The following is a 17,809-nucleotide window of genomic DNA, read 5'->3' on the forward strand; positions in this document are numbered from 1 at the left end:
AAGTAAGTTGAATGGACTCATTTTCGAACCTACTCAAGTAGACTAACTCAAATGAGTCAACTTGACTCACTTTGACTACTCCAACTATCATTATATTTTTTTTTTCTTTCAAAAAATAGGTTTTAGAACGATTTACAAAACGTTTTTTAAAAACAAAAAATTCAAAATAGTTTCAAACACACCCCAAACATGCCTGTGCTACTTGACAAGTACACTAATTATGTAGGCAATGATTATGTGTTTTAGATATATACCTACCATCCAACTCATTATATTTTTCATATTTTTTCTTTTTTTATTACATTACCTATCTTATACTTGTATTTCTTTTCTATTTATAGTATAAAAGGTATATTTCACACACATAAAAAAAAGGTATTGTAATAAGACGTTGTAAGAATAATATTACACGTGTTTTTAAGTTTGACGTGAGTGAAAAAATAATTATAATACTGTATTAATTAAATATTATATAGAAATTTAATATTGAACACAGAAATTGTGAGGGTTGGTTAAATTAACCAAATATAATTAATGAATAGTTTTTATTAACTGAAAATGCAAAATAGTAGATTATAAAAGAGAGACGCGTGATTTTTTTTAAGGATAGGGACCTTCAATTTACTCGGTGTATACACGGGAAAAAAGAAGCAATCATATCATGCACCCTAAAGATAAAGACGTAAAGAGGATTATTCTTGACAACTTTTCTTTCATTATTAATAATCACTATTCTTCGCACTTGATAATTATAATTATCATGATTCATCTCATCTTTTCACAAATTTAACGTTGCGAACGGCTTTCAATTAATTCAAAAGAATCAAAACCAGAGAGGGGAAAAACAAAAGAAAGAAATAAAGATGTTGCCAGCGATATACTCCTTTAGGTACAATGCCAACCATATATGTTGGACTTTTTTTGTGATTTTTTTTTAGTGATTTTCTTTTGTTTGGTGAAAACCATATATATTGGATTTAATGATGAATTGTTTTAAGGTGAGCGAGAAATTTACTTTAAGGAGTAAAATAAAGAATTATAATTAAAAAATAAATAGTTAAAATTTGAACAAATTAAGAATGTTTGAATTATTGTAATTTCTCTCAAGTTCATATTTTTTTTATGATTAGGCTGATTAGCCAATAGTTTTTCCTTTAAATAAAGATAGCCAACTGTTTTATGCCTTTCTTCGTACTCTAATCTTCATTTGAATTAATGGGGAGATTTGCCTTCCAGCTGTTTGTTTTCTCAAAGACATTAATTATTGATAATTTACTAAAACCCTAATAAAAAATTCGAAAGAAAGAGAAGAAATTAAAGTAGAAAGGGTGTAAAAGTAGGAAAATGAGTAACTATAACACGTACGGTGGGTTTGCGTGGCTGCTCCGTATAAAGTGTTTTACCATTCTTGTGTCGGTAATTACACAACTGATAGATAGTGATGGGTTTGGTGGTAAGTTTGTTTTTCTCGGCATGCATATAAGGGATGTTGTTTTTCCTCACGTCAAATTCGATTAATTCTAGGTTCAAACAGTGTTGTTTGCCGTTTAAATGGCAACAAAATCTACTCATTCACTCTAATTGCAAAACACAAACAACACCTTAGCTAATTTGTCTTGCCTTTTTTATCTAAGTTGATCTTTTTTTTTTATTATTATTAATAGTGTTATCCGTCGAATCAGATAATTAATCTCCTACGAGGTACAAAAGTTATGAAAAAGGTTTTAGTTCAATTAACATATAAAATCTTTTTTTATGGACAAAATCTTGAATAAATTAACTTGTTTAATGAAATTCATTGTCTATCTATTATTATTTGAAATGTGATTTGTTGGTTTGTTTGTACAAAATCTAACCGTGTATTTTATTATTACCTTATCTAGCCAAACAATTCATATTGTTTTAAGTAATCTTGAAAGACATGAATATTTTATGGTGGACTATTCAAATTGAATGGTCTACATCTCTTTAAGTCTTAAGCTTAAAAATACATAGACATTTTATTGTTGACTTACTTTATTAAAATTTATAATTCTTTAAGAGTGTGTTTGGATAGAGAATTTTAATTGAGAAAAATAATTTATCAGAGAATTTAAATTTTTTTAATCTAAAATTCATTGTCTGGATATTTTTTTATGAAGAATTTAAATTTTTGAAATTTTAAAATAGAATTTTAAACAACTAATATGGAATTTTAATTTCCTTCTAAATTGTGAGAAATTAAAATTCTCTTTTTTAATAGAAGAATCTTCTAAAAATGTTTTCGTATTTCCTTTATAATTTTCATCCTCTCTTTTCTATGAAAGTTCTCGAAATCTCATTTTCAAAGTCATTACTCATATTTTTGCTCTCATAATTTTAATTTTTTTTATCCAAATATAAAATTTTAAAAATAAAAATATTTCAATTGAAATATTCAAAATTCTTAGAATTTAAAATTTATCAGAATTTTAAATTCTTTCGTGCAAACACGCTCTATCGTCAACTTATTTGATCGCATAATTCACAATTTGTTAAGCGTAAATCATATGAGACATTAACTTTTTTATAGTGGGCTTACTTGACCAAACAATCCATGATCGGGTCCAACAATCCACTGTCTCACAAATATTGAGTTTGAAAAGCTTTGAGCACTTTCTGGTGCACCTACCTAACTAAATTGTCCATCTATTTTTTTTTATTTTAAACAAGCTTTTATTTTATTAATTTTAGAACATATAACACTACATGCATTGTCTCATTAGTTATAATAGTTTCAAGCTACGGGGCATGTATCTACATTCTATGTAAAAAAAAAAAAACACGACTTTCCTTCCTTCTCTCAATCTCCACCCTTAATCCTTTGAAAATTTGAAAACAAAATACATTGATCTTTCAATGTCATTAGTTTCATATTTCAATAATTAATGTGGTGTCATTGTATCAAAGGATTTGCTAGAAAGTACTCCCTAGTTTCGTAATAAGTGCTGTTCTAATATTTTTTACACCGAAAAAATAAACTAATAAATAAATAAAAAAGAATAGTAGTTATACGAAACAAATCTTATTAGTAATATTATATTAAAAAAATAAAATCAAGGGATTTAATTTAGTTGATTGAGTAGTGTGTAAGTTCAATTTTTAGGTATGAAAAATAGATTAAAAAACTAAAATGACACTTTTTAAGAGTATTAGTGGAATAATTATTGATATTACATTAAAAACTAAAATAATAATTATTGATATTACATTAAAAACTAAAATAATACTTATTTGAAGACTTATTTTTTCAACACTTGTTATAGGAAAGGGAGTATTTGGTATCAAATATGTCACCACAAAAGTAGATATTTATATATAAAAAAAGGTGTCTGCAAGTAAAAAAAAAAAAGATATTTATTCTTTATTTTGTGTTTCATTAAAAATATGAGAATCATATATTATAAGAGTAAATAATAATGATATATAATTTAAGAATTTTACTTTTACAAACTTTTGATAAACTCTCAAGGCACGTAGACCTCAAATATTAAACCATTCAAAAAAAAGTTTAATGTATAAAATTAATTTCTATGTAACTAAGGAATATTTAATTTAACATCGTAGAGTACTTTTGAATTTAAGCAAAAGCAATATAACATAAAAGATGGAAGTATTCTAGGGAGAAAAAATTAAATTATTAAAGACTTGCTTTTATTACAAAATTTTCACGTTAAGAGGCCAAATGAAAAAAAAAAGGGTATTGGTCGTTGCCAACTAATTTTGTGAAGATAGCCAGCTATGATTCTTAACCATACTGTTAACTTGTAGTATCATTTTCTTTTTCTTTTTTGTGGCATTCCTGGCATTGTTCCCTTGCCAGGTACAGTGCTCTCTTTCTCATAAGTTACGTGCAAGTATTACTTATTAATAATTGATGTTGACCATCCAAAAAAGAAAAAAAAAATTAATGTGGTTAAAAGACAGGAAAATTGCGTTGGAAAAATGTGCATTAACATATGTTTCCCTACGTGGCCTGCATGACAGCTCTTTGATTTCATCACAATTTATTATATATAATAAATTTATTAATTTTCAAATAATTATCTTAAAATAATTTAAACAATAATTTATAATTAAATAATAATATAAAATTATTTTATATTATGAATAGATAGATATTAATCTCATTTTCTCCCTTCCTTTCTGTTCTACTTAGGTATGTTAGTTTATTTTTATTTTTCCATTTAAGTATGTCAGTTTTGTAGTTACAATCATGCATAGACATAGTACCACCCAACCACTCCAATCCAAGACTTCAATCTCTAACTCCCTTTTTTTATTTATGACAACCTTGCATGTATTTTTGTATTATTCTCCAACACAATATTTTAGTCATTTTGCAAATGAGTTTTCATTCTCTAAAGAAAGCTTTCTTCTCTCTCTCTCTCTCTTTTGGCATGAATAGTCTTCAAGGGAGAAGATAAAGGCACAAACGCTAAGGAGGGAACTGTTTCAAATGATGTTTATTTAGCTAGCTACTGTTCAAATTCAAACCAAAGCCATTAAAAAAGGTAACATAGAAAAGAATGCCGAGACCGTTGCTTTTTCGTTTATTTTTATTTCTTTTTTCATAACCGTTTGTCTTTGGAGTTTGAAAACTTCAGTTGTTTTTCCCCCTCTGGATAAAGAATGCTTTGTAAGCAACCCTCTTCAGTGGATTATTTCGGGGTCTCAATAGCAGCAACATTCTTTGAAAGATTTTGCTTTTTTGTTAAGGCAGGACAAGAACATCCAAGTTTTCAGCCTTTTTCTTTTGATATGTCTTTTTTGTTTTTCTTTATTTTTTCCCGTTTCCATAGTTCAATTTCAATAAAGTAACTGTTCATTTTAAGCTGAGTAGTGGATCCTACTTTGATATCATAGTATGTGACTATGTTCATAGGTGATCATGGAGTACTAGTGTGATAACTACTAAGTACTATTGGAGTCCACAAACCCAATTTTTGTGACTCAACTTCCATGATTATACGTGTAGGTGTTGAGGAAATTTAACATAGGTCGTTGAGTTTAGATGGACAATTCATCCAACTTTGATGACAATTCTGATGTGGGGTACCAACCTTCACCTTCTTCTGTGGATCAAAATGATCATTCAATCACTGAAAACGTTGGATACTCCCCTTTATTCAGTGGGGAATCCTTCGCGTATTGTCGGTCTAATTCGGAGGTCTCAAACTTCTCTGAGCCTATTGATGACAATAGCTTTGCAAGTGAACCTTCACCTTCTCTATGGACACCAATGAAACATGGAGCTAGTCAAGCTGCTCTTTCAAGGTTAGGAGTGAAGCAGCACAGACACTCAGTGGATGAGAAATCTGATGACCTTGACCTCTTAGAGACAGGTTGGTTTGCACTCAGCTTGTGAATTTTTCCTATGTGAAAAAATGCAGTTATATAGAAATTAACTCAGTTTTGTGGGTATTTATAGAGCTTGATATGATGAGGGAAAGATTTTCAAAGCTTCTATTGGGGGAAGACATGTCTGGTGGTGGGAAAGGTGTCTGCACTGCAGTTACAATATCAAATTCAATTACCAATCTCTACGGTAATTTTTTTAATAGTAGCAATAGCATAGTCCAATAGTATGGCTATGGTTTAACTTATTTGAATTGGGAATTTTGCAGCAACTGCTTTTGGACAAAATTTAAAGTTGGAGCCTCTGAAGCCTGAGAAGAAGGCTATGTGGAGAAGAGAAATGAATTGTCTTCTATCTGTGTGTGATTACATAGTAGAATTTTCCCCAACTGCACAATATTTAGAAGATGGCACAATTGTGGAGGTGAATTATTTCTAAACCCTTTAATTATAAGGATAATGAAGATTTTTGTGCATCTCATAATGTGTCTAATATGTTATCTAGTGGTGTCTCTTAGATGATGACAAGCAAACCAAGATCAGATATTTACATCAACCTCCCAGCTTTGCAGAAGCTTGACACAATGCTCATAGTAAGACAAATTTCAAATGCTTCTTGTTTTCATCCAAATATTTTGTGCCTCACAATTTTATTTTTTTTACAGGAAATATTGGATAGTTTCCAGGATACTGAATTTTGGTATGCGGAGCAAGGGAGCATATCAGGGAATTCAACTCGGTCACGGGGAGGCTCATTTCGAAGGATTGTTCAGAGGAAAGATGAGAAGTGGTGGCTGCCGGTTCCTTGTGTTCACACTGGGGGCCTCTCTGATAAGTCAAGGAAGCACTTGAATGAGAAAAGAGATTGTGCTAATCAAATTCATAAAGCTGCAATGGCTATAAATAGCAGTGCTCTTGCAGAGATGGATATCCCAGAAACATATATGTCTAATCTTCCCAAGGTTAGTCCTTATATCCAATTGTTATTAAAGACTATTTTGTTTCTCCAAGTTTCAGTCTACATAAAATCCAAGGAATGAGTCTGCACAGCTGAAATATTTTTTACATGTGATTCAGGATTCCACTAAGTTGCTATAGGGCAAGATAGTTGTAGATGAGTCTTGCACAGAAAAGGATTATATAATTTCATTGAATCATATATAATGCTAAAAATGTAAATTCAATGAAATCCTCTATTAGTCTTATGCTTATCTCCTTGAAATTAATCACAAAAGGAACTAAGAATGAAGTTTGTGCAGGAAAATAACTGTCATACATGAAAGTGAAACCAAGAGTGGTCATCACTCATCACTACAAATAATTTGGTTGCATAGAATGCATTGAGTAGTATGTTTTCATGTTTTCACTTATTTTTCTCTTCTCTAACATTAGAGTGGAAGAACAAGTCTGGGGGACACAATTTACCGCTGTATGTATTCTGCAGACAAGTTCTCACCTGATCACCTTCTTGACTGTCTCAAAATAAGTTCTGAACATGAAGCACTTGAGCTGGCAGATAAGGTTGAGTCTTCAATGTTCACTTGAAGGCGAAAAGCTTGTCTGAGCCACTCAAAAACATCATGGAACAAAGTTAAGGATCTCATGGCTGACACTGACCGAAGTGACAAAAACTACATCTTAGCTGAGAGAGCTGAGACTTTGTTGTTTTGCTTGAAGCAAAGATATCCTGAACTTTCACAAACATCATTGGACACATGCAAAATTCAATACAACCAGGTAAGTTCAGCCACTTACAACATATCAAGTTGAAAAATAACAAAAAAGACATTACGAGGTCATTTTTTTACAAATGATGAACATTTTAGGACACCATGATATGGATATCTATTGTAGAAACTAGCAGATATCTAGATTATGAACTCATGGACTAAGAATGAGTATTATCTTCTGCAGGATGTAGGAAAAGCGATATTAGAAAGCTACTCAAGAGTATTAGAAGGCTTAGCATTCAACATTGTAGCTTGGATTGAAGATGTTCTTCTTGCTGATAAATCAATGAGGAACCAAAATGTATAGAAATCGCAACTGGGTTGTACATTACCACCCTAACACTGGTGCTCTTCCATTCAGCATTTTTTTTAAGCTGTTTGTACTTTGTATTGAAAGCCGTTCACTTGCATCTGTATGACAAGTAGTTGTTGTTAGCTAGCTGTATTATATAAATAGTTTTCACATTCGTTGAAGGATTAAGCATAATATATATAATCTTCTGTTCAGAAAAACTGAAAAACTAAGAATTCATATTAGTGTAATTGCCTGATTTTGAATCTAGCTGATTATCTATCAGAAGTCGGAGGAATTGATGTTATACACAATAGTATTAAATAAGTGTACATCGTTCACTGACCATTGTGCTATAAGCTTGACAACTAAGCAACACAACACATTTTGAAGGTTCACACTTCACAAATGTCATTTTCATCCATAAAAAAAAATTGTACCCCAGAAGGACAAGGAAAAAAAAAATTCAGACCAAATAGTTCTACGTTCTATGATTAATTCATCCAAAGCCTAAGGTAGTGTTTGATTTAATTATACTCGAGTGCATTTAAGATGAAAATTTTAAAATTTAGTGTTGATTCCACACTTCTATACTCTACTTTAAGTCAAACATTTTATCTTTTTTTTATCTCAATTCATTTTCACACATCATTCATTCCTTAAATCATCCATAACCCTCCAAACCATGGGCATGAACAACATGAGTGCTTTATTGTTAGCCTATTTGACCCAACAATCCACAAAGAAGTCAAATGATCCACATTCCTTCAAGTGTTAAACCTAAAAGGCATGAACACTTTATGATGGACTTACTTTGGTGAAATGATTTATAACCCCTCAAGCCTTGAGTCTAAAGGCATTAGCGCTTTATTGTCAACCTTTTTGGGCTCACAACCAACATCAACAATCCATCCCTTTAAGCATGGAGCTTGAAAGGTGTGAGCGCTTTATGGTAGGTTTAACTGGTCGAACACAACTCCTAATGTCCTTAGCCCAAAAGGTGTGGGTGCTTTATGGTTAACTTATCTGACACCAAATAGTCCACTACAAGTGTTGAGTCCTGAGGACTTTATATCAACTTGGTTAAATAGTCTTATAATCCATTATGCTTGGAAATAGGGACAGTCGCCCCCCTAGCTAGTCCATAAAATGGCTTAATATATACAATAATATCTTGATTATTATATTTGCCTCCCTCTAGATTTCCATTTTAGCCCCCTTTACTACTGCTCTTATAGATTATTATAAAATGCTCCAATGCTTTTCGGTTGTATGTTTACAAAATGTTAGTATTAGTACACTTTTGTTTATCTATTTTATGTCTATTTAAAAATAAAAATATATTAAGAGAACAAAAATATAAAATCTTGTTTTCTTTTTTCTAACTGGTGTTTGTAGTGCTTATAAAAAAAACTGGTGTTTGTAGTGAGATTTCCTTATTTTATTATATAAATTTTGTTTATAACAATAGTTATTAATAAAAAAGAATTAAAATATATGTTAGGCTATATTTTATGCTAAATTTATTTTTCTTTTAATTGCTTTTATAGATAATTTTATTGATAGAGAAAACGTGTTTTGCTTTGAATTTGGAATGTTTTTAATTGGTTTTATAGTAATTTTTATTTCTTTTTCTTATGATTCTTTTTATTTCTTTTAAGATATAAATTATAGATTTTTTTTTTATTTTCTATTGTCACACATGCGTCACAACGAGACGGCGAAATAAAATTATCATAAATAAATAAATGATTTTCCAAAAAATGAAAAAATTACTTGAAGAGTCGTTACCAACGTTTATTTAAGGGAAACGTCAGAAAACTAAAAAGATAAGGAATAATCTATGATTGAAGAAAAATGATTCGGGAATCATTTACGCGTGGGGACCACATACGTTTGTCATGAAAACGACAACCTTTAATCGAGTATGTTAACAAATAAAGTGACTTTTAATTATTTATCTTCCATTGAAAACATAAATTATATTTTGTTATACTATTTTTTTATTTAGAAAAGGAAATCAAATTTTAATTTTATTTTTTATTTTTTAAAAAATATTTTTTTGGATCGGCAAGGGATTTGCCCTTGCTCCTACTTATCCTGAGGAGCAACGAAGAAAGCAAACTTATGCAGCTCTTTGTAAAAAAGCAATTGCATGTTGGGTTGATTTTTTTTTTCTTTCAAAGATTTTGATTTTGTGTAAACTTTGTGAAGTCAAGCAAGTCAAAAACTCAACATAACATTTACAAAATTTACTCACTCTATTGAACACACTATCAAGCAAATCGAAGACCCAACATAGAGTGTGTGTAACATTGAGAGATTATTTATTTGAGAATGTTACCATTTTTAGAAAATACTTTATTTTTGTAGTAAACTTTATGAATTCAAACAAGTCACAGACCTACCCTAGCATGACGTTCACAAAATTTACTCATACATTATTGAAACACCACCACAGAGACCCAACATGAAGTGTACAGAGCCTAAGCGTATACTAAATTATCATCACGTGGATTTACAAAAATAAATAAATAATTGACATAATACAAAAAATCAAATAAATAGTATGAGAATAAAAATGGATATAATAGAAGTGAGAAATACACTTACTAATTAAAGACGTGGGATTAAAACACGAAGGAAATAAAAATGTATAACAATATATTTACAATGCATTATTAATTAAGCTAACTAACAAGATAATGATAAAAAGAAAATCATATTATTAAAGAATAAACGATAAAGACAATAAATAAATCCAATTAAATAAAGAGTTATTCACTAACTAATATGTATAATTATTTTTATTTTTATTATATATATATATATATATATATATATATATATATATATATATATATATATTGGAAAAAAAAGCAATGTATTTTATATTCTTGACAGATATATTTTTTCAAAGATAAATGCAGTGCAGGGCCGTAAATAATGTGAGTATTTCTTACAGCAAGGGTTTTAGCATTATAGGGTACAAACAAGCAAATATGAATGCGTAGAAAAGGAGCAGCAGCTGGTTTTGGTGAAAACAGTTTGGGAAAATGATGAGTAAAATTGTAGCAATTGAAAGGTTATTCACAAAAACAAATGCACGAGGTTCAGCTGAAGAAATCCTGCACCCCTTTACCAGCAAAAATGAAACATGGAAACTGTTGCCTTTTTATACGTTTTCTCTTTTTTTAATATTAGCTTCTATCATTTATAAATTATAGATTTATGTTAGGCAACAATGCACCACTTTTATTTTCAATTCAAATTCCTTATTATACAACAATTTCATGATTTCGTGCCTATGCGTGAAAGACATGAATGCCTTAGTGGATTTATCTAACTGAATACTCTTTGGTTTAAAATAACTTAAAACGATATTTATTTTTTGAGATGGAGAAAGTAATATTTAAGTGAAAAAAATTAAAATTATTAAAGACCTTGCTTTTATTACAAATTTTTCTCGTTGTGAGACCAAAGGCAAGAAAAGGTATTGGTCGATGCCAACTAGTTTTGTGAAAATAGCCAGCTATATATATGATTCTTAACCAATAATCATACTGTTAACTTGTAGTGTCATTTTCTTTTTGGCATTCCTGGAATTATTCCCTTGCTAGGGACAGTGCTCCTTTTCTCAGAAGTTTCGTGCAAGTATTACTTATTAATAATTGATGTTGACCATCCGAAAAAAAAAATTAATGTGGTTGGAAGACAAGAAGATTGCGTTGGAAAAATGTGCATTAGGATATGATTTTTTTGTTGTCCCTTTTCTCAGTGTCCCTTTCCCTTGCATATGCAAAGAGGCTGTTTCCGGATTCGAACTCATGACCAACAAGTCACCAAGACACAACTTTATCGCTGCACCAGGGCTCGCACTCAAACCAAGTTTATATGTAACACATATAAACTTGTTTTTTTTTTCTTTTAGAAAAACACGGATTTAAATGTTTTTTCTTAAAAAAACAAAAACAAAAAAAACAATATAAAACAACTATGATGACAACGAGGTAGGAAAAATATAGCTACTATATAGTAACCTTCCATTACCAACCTGTTAGATTAAAATCCCGCCATATACGCATATAAGTATTTGTTTAGCAGCATCAAATATTCTAACCATATTCGTTATCACCAGATTTATTAAAACAACTGAATAAAATATAATTCATTAATATTATAAATTTGACAAAAAAATAAATATAAAAAAGTAAAACAAATAACGATATATTAGGAAGGAATATATAGTTTCAACACTAGTAATTTCAATGTTTATCGTTCTAACACTTGAGGGTCTCAATATTAGCCGTATTTAAAGCGCCAGATCAAACAATCCAAAAAACTTTGATTAATTTTGATTAGTTCGGTTTGATGTTGACCAGATATATAAATTTAAACCTATGATCCAACTGTACATAAATGGTTTTGATCGGTTCAATTTAATTTTAACCCAAATACATAAATGATTTGACCCAAATTATTCAATTAGATTTCAGTCATTTCGAATTCGCAAGTGATCTATATAGGAACACCCACCCTTAATACTCTTTGCCATTACAAAAATAAATAATTACACACCTAAAATGATATAACTGCTGAAGACCAATAATGATCCGTGAACATAAAAATTTGGTAAAAAGTCATCAGAAAAAAGAGGGATTTTATTTATAAAGACTTATAATGTTGTGAAAATTATTGATTAGTTATTTTTACATTTTTAAAACTTGCCTTAAAGTTTTTCCAAAAACTGTATTAATATTTTGTTTAGTCTTTATTGTTAAAAATAATATATTTGAAAAGTATTGATAGTAAAATTTTATATCATTACTCATTATAATTACTAAGGTTGTTAACTTTTACCATACTTATTTAAAAATAATCTCTAATTAAATTGTGTAAAATTTATACGGAACATAAAAGTCAAACTCTTAAAAAAATAGTCTCACACTTTTTTTTTATTGATTATGCTACTATGAAATATTTATCACAATAAATAATGAATTATTTCCAAAATTTTTATTAATCATAGTTTATATATATATATATATATATATATATATATATATATATATATATATATATTCACTAATAATACATAAAAAAATTAAAAATTAAGCTTAAAATTTAATAGCCTTTTTTTTTAATTTTCTTTCAATAGGATGAATTTTATTTTATTAATACAAAAAAAGTCTAAACTAAACTAAATTGTTGGGGCTTTCTTCTTTGAACTGTTATTACACACAGTACAGGGTCACTGGGTTGCTGAACCTGAACCTCAACCATGTCCATGGCGTCTTCAGTTTCATTTTATGAGGAAAGTAGTTGGGGCAAAAGGGTATCTGAAAAGGTTCTTTCTTTCTACGCTTCTCTTCCCAAAAAGGGCAAACCTCAAGGCCGTGAAGTCACCGTTTTGGCCGCTTTCCTTCTCTCTTCTCCTTCCAATGGTTCTCTTCTTCCTCTTTTCGCCACAACAATTACCCATTAACCAAATTTCTCTTTTTTATTATTTTTCTCAAAATATAAGAAAAAAAAGCTTTTCTTTGGGTTAAGGAATTCTCTTATTTGTTTATTTTTCATTAAGATTTGAAGGTTGTTGCAATGGGAACGGGGACAAAGTGCATTGGACGTTCTCTCTTGCGCACTTGTGGTGATGTTGTTCATGATTCCCATGCTGAAGTCATTGCTCGAAGAGCCTTGATGAGGTTTCATTCCTGTCTTTTTGAAATTTGCTATGTTTAATATTTTTTATGAGCTTTTTACATTCTGTATCATGATTATGCAACAGTTTGTATCCATAAGATGTATCAATTTTGAATGTTGATAGTGTTTATTTGTCCTTGTTTCATGTTCATGTTCATTGATACGTGCTATTACGTGATCATGTGCATTTTACTTAAGTTTTGTAAAATTGTAATGGAGGGTATTACTACTCTTTGTGCTGAATTCATATAAGGATAAAACTTATATATAATTCTTTGGATACTATTTGTATTATTCTCCAATCAGAATTGGAGTTTTACATCGGTAATATGTGTAATAAATGTTTGCATTAAAGAATTATGTAGATTATTGGGGTGAAACTCTCATTCTGATTGGAGAATCGTACAAATAGATCCTATGAAACTGTATATAAGTTGTCCTTAATTTAATGTCTTGCAATTTGAGGAGATGCTATTTCATTTGTTTCTATTCACACCAGGTTCTTCTATACACAGATTCAACATCTTACTGAAAGTAGTAGTAAGCATGCACCTGGAAATGGAGGGAAACGGTTCAAACTTGATGAAGATCACTTGCCATTTGAGTGGGATCCAGGTTGTCTTAATAAAGGGAAGTATACCTTGAAAAAAGATTGGAAATTACATATGTACATATCCCAGTTACCATGTAATTTATCTCTTTCTCCTTTTTACTCTCTTTAATCATCAAAGTTTTTCATTTAGTTGTCACTAATTCACTATATGTGGTTAGGAGGTTCAAGGGTAACTGCCTTTTGTGTTCCATTTTTTAGGTGGAGATGCTTCACTGAGCTTTCATGTCTCTCCTTTGGAAACTGTGGTTTTAGGAGAAAGTGATTCAACTTCACCTTTGGGTAAGCTATTCGATTCCATGGTTAAGTTTTACAACATTTAACATTTTATATATAAATTATAAAATGGCTAAGGTCTAGAGGAACCTTTGGCAAATGTGATTAAGAAAACATTCAAACAACTAAGATTGGGTGAATTCTTTCCTTCTATAATTCAATGATTGCACTTTGATTGCAACTCTTATCAAATTTGATGTATAGTCTTTTTTTTTAATTTTCTTTTTTTAAATATTTGATGGGAGGGCGAGCCCTGGTGCAGCGGTAAAGTTGTGCCTTGGTGACTTGTTGGTCATGAGTTCGAATCCGGAAACAGCCTCTTTGCATATGCAAGGGTAAGGCTGCGTACAATATCCCTCCCTCATACCTTCGCATAGCGAAGAGCCTCTGGGCAATGGGGTACGAAGTTTTTAAATATTTGATGGATATTTACCATTGAAAGATTGGCTGTTTATTTTTGTCTGAGGAGAAATACTTTTGCCATTAATTCCAGATAATGGATCAAAACAAAAGGGGATGGTCCAGAGGAAGCCAGGTCGTGGTGATACAACCCTGTCAGTTAGTTGCTCTGACAAGATAGCTCGTTGGAATGTTGTTGGTGTTCAAGGTATATGCTTAAACCAGGGCTGTCTGCATGTTGGTAGTTTTTGCTTGATAAATTAGTTGCGATGTGACATATTCCTGCTATACAACAACAATTTAATACAGCATATGAATCATCATGGACAATGACATTCATAGTGGTGTTTGTATACATGTAACTATTTTACATAAACCATACAAGGTCAGTTGGTTGTATGATTCTGACATTTGTTTTATATTTACTTAATTTTTTTACAAATCTTGTACGTTTTTATATTACTAGTGCCTAAATGTATATAGTTTGATTGCAAACACAGCAGTGAGGATTGAGGTATATCATTGGCTATCCCAAAACAAACAGTCGATTTTACAAACTTGAATTACAGATTTGTGTTGGTGTGATAATGTTAGATGTGTGGATATGAACGTGAATTAGAATAGTGTGGTTTTATTGTATTTTCCATTGTGAAAGTCAAGTGTGGCATTTTTTCTCTTATTCCAGGAGCTTTGCTTTCCTACTTTCTTCAACCTGTATATCTTTCTTCAATTACTGTTGGTCTGCCCCTAAACATCCCTGAGAATTTTCGTTTGGAGGATAACTTGAAAAGAGCTTTGTATGAACGTATTCCACCCTTATTGAATGAACTGACATCTCCGTTTCTAGTGAACCAGGTCTGTGGAAATTCAGTTCTTAGTGAGAAAGAAAAGTGTGTTGTAGGATGCTAACTTCTATGTATTTTTTCATTTCATAGCCGATATTTCACGCTGCACCAGTACCCCCAAAGGACTTTCAGCAATCTGAGAGTGCTGCTAACACTTTAACATGCGGGTACTTACAATCAGATGTTGGAAAACTGTAAAGTTAATGTAGCTTTATGGATTGATGTCGTATTTATCTGATGCATAACTTTGCAGATATTCTATAGGTTGGAATGAATGTGGCTTGCATGACATCATCATGGGAACTACTGGAAGAAAGCAAGGCACCTCTGCAAAAGGGGCACTCTACCCATCGACACAGTCATCTTTATGCAAGTGAGTGCTGATATATACGGTGGTGGAAATTTTATTTGTAAAGCACTAACAATAATAATAAATTATTATTTTCTCAGAAAGAGGCTGTTGGAGGTTTTCTTGTCACTGAGACCGGAAAATTTAATCAGTTCTCTGCCCAATGGGATTACTTATCGAGAACTTAAGGTATTCTTCATGTTCTTCGCATTCTCTTTTTTTGTGATGGCCTGAATTGTGTTGTCTTATATAGTGATATAGATCATGTAAAGTCTATATGGCAAGGAATAAGAAACAGACTTTGATCCTATTTGGATAAACTTTTCTATAAACATGTATAGGAAAAGAAAATAAGAAGGAAGAAATAAATGAGCTTTGTCTATAAGCTAAAACTTGCTTATGTATACGTCAGAATCAACTTTGTGAAGAAGCTAACTGATTATTAGTGTTTGTGTAGTAATCATTTAGCTTGGCCAGAATTACTAATGTCTGTGTATTAATTGTGTCTTTAGTTTGGGTGGTTATGGATCTGAATTATCATACGTGTATTATTTCTGTCTTTATAAGTTATTTAGGCAGTTATAGAATGATGTAACAATTAGTGTGTGATGGGGTTTTGGGTTTGTTATTCATTGAGTTAATTGCTTAATGAAGGAGGAGATTCGTTGTTATTGGGAAATCCTATATTGTCTATGTCTTGTACTGTATTTCTGGCCTAAAAACCACTTGTTTTAAGTAATAAATACATAATTCAGAGTGTTTACTGTTGAGTTTAGCATTGTCTCTACAACTAGAGTGGACAAATGTTTATGGCATGCCATTTCCTAACTTGTTTTGCATGATTAATCATTTGCAGGATGGAGCTGAAGAATATCATTTGGCTTCCAAAATTTTTAAAGGGAAGCCACCTTTTAACAAGTGGTTCTTGAAACCCTTGGATTGTGAGGCCTTCCACATTTCAGAATAATACTTTTAAGTTTTAATTATCTGTCTAAAGCCCATCTTTGTTTATGTCAATTGAATTGGATGTAAGAATCCAACTTCTGTCACCTAATCTGTAAGAGCTGGTTGCACCTCCAAAGAGAAGAAGGGACGCCACCCCCATTTTTTTTTTCTTGTCTGTTTACATTATTATAAAGATATTTTTGTGACCCCCTAGAATATATATAAAAAACTAATCTATTTCTTTTTCACATACTTTATTTTTTTTACTCAAGATTATGTTTCTTTATTCATAGGAAAGTATTATTATATATGTTATACATATGAAATTTAAATTTTCTTTACTAAGTTATATCTTTTGTACTTGGCCTCCCTTGAGCCAAAGTTCTCACTCCACCTCTGCAATGTAAAGTCCCCCTTCTCCCAAACACCCATCAAAAGGAAAAAAAAAACTCAGTTTTTAAAAGAAACTATAACTTTGCCATTGTTTCAGGCTCTGTAAGCCAACTTTTAAAATATTTGAAAAGATAGGTTATATATTAACAGCATAAAACTGTTTTATATTATTATTCAATCATAATTATCATATATTATAATTTTTTATTTTTATAATAATTACCTTAAAATTCATGGTAAGAATTACATTGACGATGCACAATTATTAAATTTATATCATTTTGGTTCTATCAAAAACATTTTAAACGTGTATATGTCTGTTTTTATAAGGCAAGTCCTTCATTGATAGCCAATAGATATATCTTCTAAATACTATATCAACCACAGATAACTTAGGTATTATCCATAAAAAAAAGTTCAAATTTAATTCGTTAGTGTGAAGATTTTTATATTTTAATTCTTTAAAAGGGTCCTAGCTCTCAATAAACTTTGCCACTCTAAGACCACTTGGTGAATGATGATCCACTAGAAATCTCATACAAGGTGGGGGCATTTGCTTCCGGTATCTTTTTAAGCTTTTGGAAAGGTTAATCCGAAATGTAAAATTACATTAAAGATTAGCCTTTTTGAAATGTAAACTTTTACCTTCTGGAAGACTAATTTAGAATGTAACTTTTACATCATGGATTAGGTGTAGAAGCAATAAGAGCGGGGATGGGGTGAGAATAGCAACCCCAAGCTGGGAGATAGATTTCTCAACCCTGGCCTGTTATGAAATCTGTATTTTGGGCCTAACAAGCAACAAACCAATTTCACGGTCTGGTCACGGTTCTATAAACAGCTCACAGTTTAATAGTGTGCTTAGATTACCTTCAATTGTAGCGATTCCAAATT

The 17,809-nt window shown here is 30.7% G+C and overlaps 1 protein-coding gene and 1 pseudogene across 2 annotated transcripts; both read left to right on the plus strand.

The window, feature by feature from the left end:
* The first annotated feature begins 4,332 nt into the window (after positions 1-4,332).
* On the plus strand, positions 4,333-7,580 carry LOC100802463 (rop guanine nucleotide exchange factor 3-like; annotated as a pseudogene).
* A 5,019-nt stretch (positions 7,581-12,599) lies between these two features.
* Positions 12,600-16,770, plus strand: LOC100789591 (tRNA-specific adenosine deaminase TAD1). Of its 2 annotated transcripts, none has more exons than XM_006583249.4 (10): positions 12,600-12,842; positions 12,980-13,100; positions 13,598-13,785; positions 13,910-13,990; positions 14,478-14,591; positions 15,069-15,238; positions 15,319-15,395; positions 15,482-15,601; positions 15,679-15,766; positions 16,434-16,770. In XM_006583249.4, exons 1-10 carry the CDS (start codon positions 12,680-12,682, stop codon positions 16,542-16,544), a joined length of 1,233 nt encoding a protein of 410 aa, XP_006583312.1. In that variant the 5' UTR covers positions 12,600-12,679; the 3' UTR covers positions 16,545-16,770. The 2 variants fall into 2 exon arrangements, with proteins under 2 accessions (XP_006583312.1, XP_014633308.1); XM_014777822.2 differs by having other exon boundaries at positions 12,988-13,100.
* Positions 16,771-17,809: the final 1,039 nt, after the last annotated feature.

The sequence above is a fragment of the Glycine max genome, chromosome 7 (genome assembly GCF_000004515.6).
Source record: "Glycine max cultivar Williams 82 chromosome 7, Glycine_max_v4.0, whole genome shotgun sequence".
In the NCBI taxonomy this organism is placed as follows: Eukaryota; Viridiplantae; Streptophyta; class Magnoliopsida; order Fabales; family Fabaceae; genus Glycine; species Glycine max.